Source organism: Rhincodon typus, chromosome 5 (assembly GCF_021869965.1).
Source record: "Rhincodon typus isolate 14 chromosome 5, sRhiTyp1.1, whole genome shotgun sequence".
Taxonomy (NCBI): Eukaryota; Metazoa; Chordata; class Chondrichthyes; order Orectolobiformes; family Rhincodontidae; genus Rhincodon; species Rhincodon typus.
Window position 1 is genome coordinate 20,329,137 of NC_063336.1, and position 4,528 is coordinate 20,333,664.

The window sequence follows — 4,528 nt, forward strand, 5'->3', positions numbered from 1 at the left end:
TTTTCTCCCACCTATCCACTCCTCCCACCTCACTGACCAACCCTCACCCCCACCTCCTACCTACCAGCCTCATCCCAGCCTTCTTGACCTGTCCGTCTTCCCTTGACTAACCAACCCCCATCCTAACTCCCCATCCAACACTCACCTTTACTGGCTCCATCCCTGTCTCCTTGACCTGTCCGTCTCCTCTCCACCTATCTGCTCCTTTATCCACCTTCCATCCGCGTCCCCCTCTCTCTCTATTTATTTCAGAATCCCCTCCTCCTCCCCCATTTCTGAAGAAGGGTCCAGACCCAAAATGTCAGCTTTCCTGCTCCTCTGATGCTGTTTGGCCTGCTGTGTTCATCCAGCTCTACACCTTGGTATCTCAGATTCTCCAGCATCGGCAGTTTCTACTATCTCTCTCTATCCTATTGCCATGTTTCTTTCACTTTGAGAAAATAAAAATCAAAATCTTTTGGGGCAGGTAAGACTTGAACCTGGACCTTCAGGCTCAGAGTCACTACCTTTGTGCCATATGAGCCCTTTTTTATTGTTTTTTAAGCCAACATTTTCCATTGCTATTTCCTACGTAATTATAATAAACCTTCCCATATAAAATCATGGCGTCATTTAAGTGTATTCTGTGCAATGCAACTGGTCAGTTTTGAATAAGCTTGGACCGATATTTTGAGACAGTTTTTGTTTTATGCGATTATCTTCAGAGGTGAAGGTAGGTTCAATATTTCTCCTTTTGCCTGATTAAGTAAGTCGGAGAGAGTCTGTCACAGTGCAATTGCTCTCGGTTAATTGGAAAGAATCACTGTAGTATGCTGATTGGCCTTCTAGTGTTTCATAGTTTGTTCATAATGCTGTAGAATATTAACTTGCAGTGCTGCTAGCCTATGGACCTTTTCCTAATTGAGCTGGTATTATTAATGTTACAACGTTTTTTAAAAATGATAAACATAACAAGGACAATACTTGCAAGTATGATGGTAGTAGCTTTAATATTTAAGATACGTAATAAATTTAACAGGAAACATTTGACCAGTGCTGATATCTTATTTCTCCCTTTGTGGTAGCTGATTGTTGGAATCATGTCCTTTCTGACTGGCTTGTTAACGTTGCTACTACCGGAAACTCTCGGGAGACCCCTAGCCCAGACCTTTGAGGAAGCTGCAAAATTGCAAAAGAAAACAAAGCAAGACAAAACCAAAGATGGCTCATCCTATGGACGAGATGGCAATGCTGCTGTGGGAAGGATTGAGAAACGAGACTATATCATCGATGGTGTGGAGAAATCAAAGGAAGAGCAGAGTCTGATTGAACATTTAACACGGTTATAAAGCTCATTTATTGATCACTAAGTCTTGAAATAGGCGAGTGTTGTAGTACTGATTAGGTATTAATATCTTCAATCTGTGAACTAACAAAAGTACACAAGTAGTTTGACGTCTATTACAAACAAACATATATACACACACACACATACGTAAAGTACAATCCAACATTATTTTTAGTAGTGTTTCCCTACTATAGTTAAGTGGTCAAGAAGTATTCCTATTAGACAGTAAAACAACAACTTATTAATTATAGTGCATGCTGATTTACATATATGGGAATTTAACTGCAAAATGAATATTGACTGATAACAGTCTAACTCGTAGCCTACAGTAGGCTGCATTTTATGTTCTTATCAACTGTCTCTTCTGAAAAACTCTTTAATTTTGATCCATTAGGACTTCAAAAGGAATTACCGACAGGTAATTGCTTGAAATTTTCTATAACATTAATTAGAACTGGATGATGAAAAACGTGCTGTTTTAGGGTGGGCATTGTGATGTGCAAGAAGTTAAGATTAACTTTATTCCATTAGTTTCACAAACCATGATTATAAAACGGCTTGTCTTGACTCATGCTGACCAAAAAAACGTTTTTATTTTAAGAGTTAATTCAGTGAATGTCACCATATCAGCTACAACCTGTAGAGGACAGTACTCTGGAGAGCTTAACATTTGGATGTGATCCTCACATAAGATTTAGACTTTTAACTGCAAACTAAAATTAACAGATATCCAACAAGGTCTTTTGTATTTTTATTGCCCGTGGTGTCATGTTTTGTTCAGACTGACATTTTCATCAAAACTTAAACATGTATATCAGAGTCAAAGCTTCCTCTGCCTTGATTGGCTGAATGGCTTCCTTCTGTACCATATGTTTTCCCCATTTTCTGGTCATCTGGTTCATACACCAACTCCAGGCAAACGTTCTCCTTTAATATCACAGACCATATGGCCACCCCATGATTATCTTTCTAATTGACCTTCCTTCCCCATGAGGAAGTGCTTGGCTCTCTGTTTAGCTCTGACCCATTACATTGTGCTTGAGAACAGGAACTGAGAGAAGCAAACAGAATTGAAACTATACTGTCACTCATTAATGAGAGATCATACAATTATTTTTAGCTCTTTACCAATCAAATTTGTGCCAGCAACAAAAATAGAAAACTGTAGCAACAACAGTAATACGACAGGATTCAAATAACCTTTAGGAATCTGACTTTAAAACATTTTAAAATATTTTCTTGTTTTTATTTCTGCTTTTAATATTCTTAGGCCCTCTGTAGTCAGAAAGGCAAGAGATTACAGACTGTATGCTTCCAGGATTATGACATAGCAAATTGTTAGTAGGCCAGTAAAGGTAAACTTTGACTTGTGAAACCATAATAATGTATCATACATATTAACAATTAATTAATGCAAAGAGTGAAAGCCATATTCATACATGACATTTACTCAGGTAATGGGCACCAGTGAATCTCATGACACCCATGCCTTGCTGGTAAGTTTCCTAAGCATAATGTTGTCCAACTGGCTACAAAACCAAATGTAGAACTGCAGGGACTTGTTTGGGGCAGCCACTAGGAAGAATCATTTATTTGTTAGATCTGGAACACCAGTCTTGTTAGTTTTGTACTGTGGTTTGGCCAGGAATCCTGCTTAAAGTACCAAGTGATGCAACAAAAATTCAAGAGCTCCTAATGTGACTCTGACTGTTCATTCATCCTTAATGTTGAAGTTGAAAAGTTTTGAGACAATATTGAGAGTCTAGCATGGTAAATGGTCCCCAGACCTACAGTACTACATACTTGAACCCAGGGCTGTATTGCATAATAGATTGAGAACAAGTCAATGCAGTGTTATACATTGAGAAGAGGGGTGGTGATAGGAATGATTTGAATTATACAATGCCACCTTGCTTATAAAGTCGCTCATAGTGATGCTATTTCATTGTTCAAACCTCAAGGTACTCATGGTTCACAAACAGACTGCAGACAGCACTTCAACATTTGTCCACTGCTTTATCAATGTTGATAGAAATCATGGTGCCCAAATATTTAAATGGATTAGTCTGAGGCTGGCAAGTAAATAGAAGAGTACCAATATGCTGGTTTCTGGGCTAGTGTTGATTTGAACTGATGACATTGCTGTACTCTTAGGAGATAGAAGGTGCATACAAACAAGGAACAAGAGTTGACCACTCGGCCCTTCGAGCCAGCTGTACCATTCATAGAGTCATACAGCATGAAACAGATCCTTTTGTCCAACCAGACTATGTCGAACATAATCCCAAGCTAAACTAGCCCCACCTGCCTGGTCCTGGCCCATACCCCTCCAAACCTTTCCTATTCATGTATCTATCCAAATGTCTTTTAAACGTCATAATTGTACCCACATCCACCACTTCCTCAGGAAGTTCATTCCACAAGCGAACTACCCTCTGCGTAAAAGATTTGCCCCTCATGTCTTTTTTAAATCTCTCTCCTCTCAACTTAAACATGTGCCCCCTAGTCTTGAAATCCCCCATCCTAAGGAAAAGACAGCTACCATCAACTCTATCTGTACATCTCATCATTTTATAAACTTCTATCAGGTCGCCTCTCAACCTCCTATGCTCCAGTGAGAAAAAGTCCCAGCCTATTCAGCCTTTCTTTCTAACTCAAACTTTCCATACCCGGCAACATCCTGGTAAATCTCTTCTGAATCCTCTTCAGCTTGATAATATCCTTCCTCCAACTGAGTGACCAGAACAGGACACAGTATTCCAGAAGAGGCCTCACCAATGTCCTGTACATGACTTCCCATGACCTCAACATGACTTCCCAACTCTATTTAATTAGTTGATGGCTGATCTGATTTTAACCTCAACGCTACCTTCCTGATTCACAGTTCCATGGTTCACAGTTCAAAAGGTGAAAATTTGTTGAGAAAGTCCTGCTAATGACAAGGCTTTAATTAGTTCGGTAATGTTTATTAACACCAGGCAATAGCACACACTATGACTAAAAGTGGAACACTATTAATTCTTCAGATTTGGTCATTGGGTGGCTTATTGATTGGAAGCAAACAAATAGAGATTTGAATTTTGTTATACTTCACTGTTGTCTCATTGTAAAAGAGTACTGACACCACAACACAAATATTTCAGAAAGGGGAGGAAAATGTGGACTCTATCAGTAATTAGGTTCCAACATCTGTAGGAATAT

At 39.1% G+C, this 4,528-nt stretch overlaps 1 protein-coding gene across 1 annotated transcript in view; it reads left to right on the forward strand.

Moving 5' to 3' along the window:
• Window positions 1-3,579, forward strand: part of slc22a16 (solute carrier family 22 member 16) — a 40,241-nt gene extending 36,662 nt beyond the window's left edge. Inside the window, exon 8 of the mRNA XM_048596809.1 lies at window positions 1,065-3,579. Coding sequence (XP_048452766.1) covers window positions 1,065-1,328 — 264 coding nt within the window. The 3' untranslated portion in view covers window positions 1,329-3,579. The remainder of the gene's footprint in view (window positions 1-1,064) is intronic.
• The last annotated feature ends 949 nt before the right edge of the window (window positions 3,580-4,528 follow it).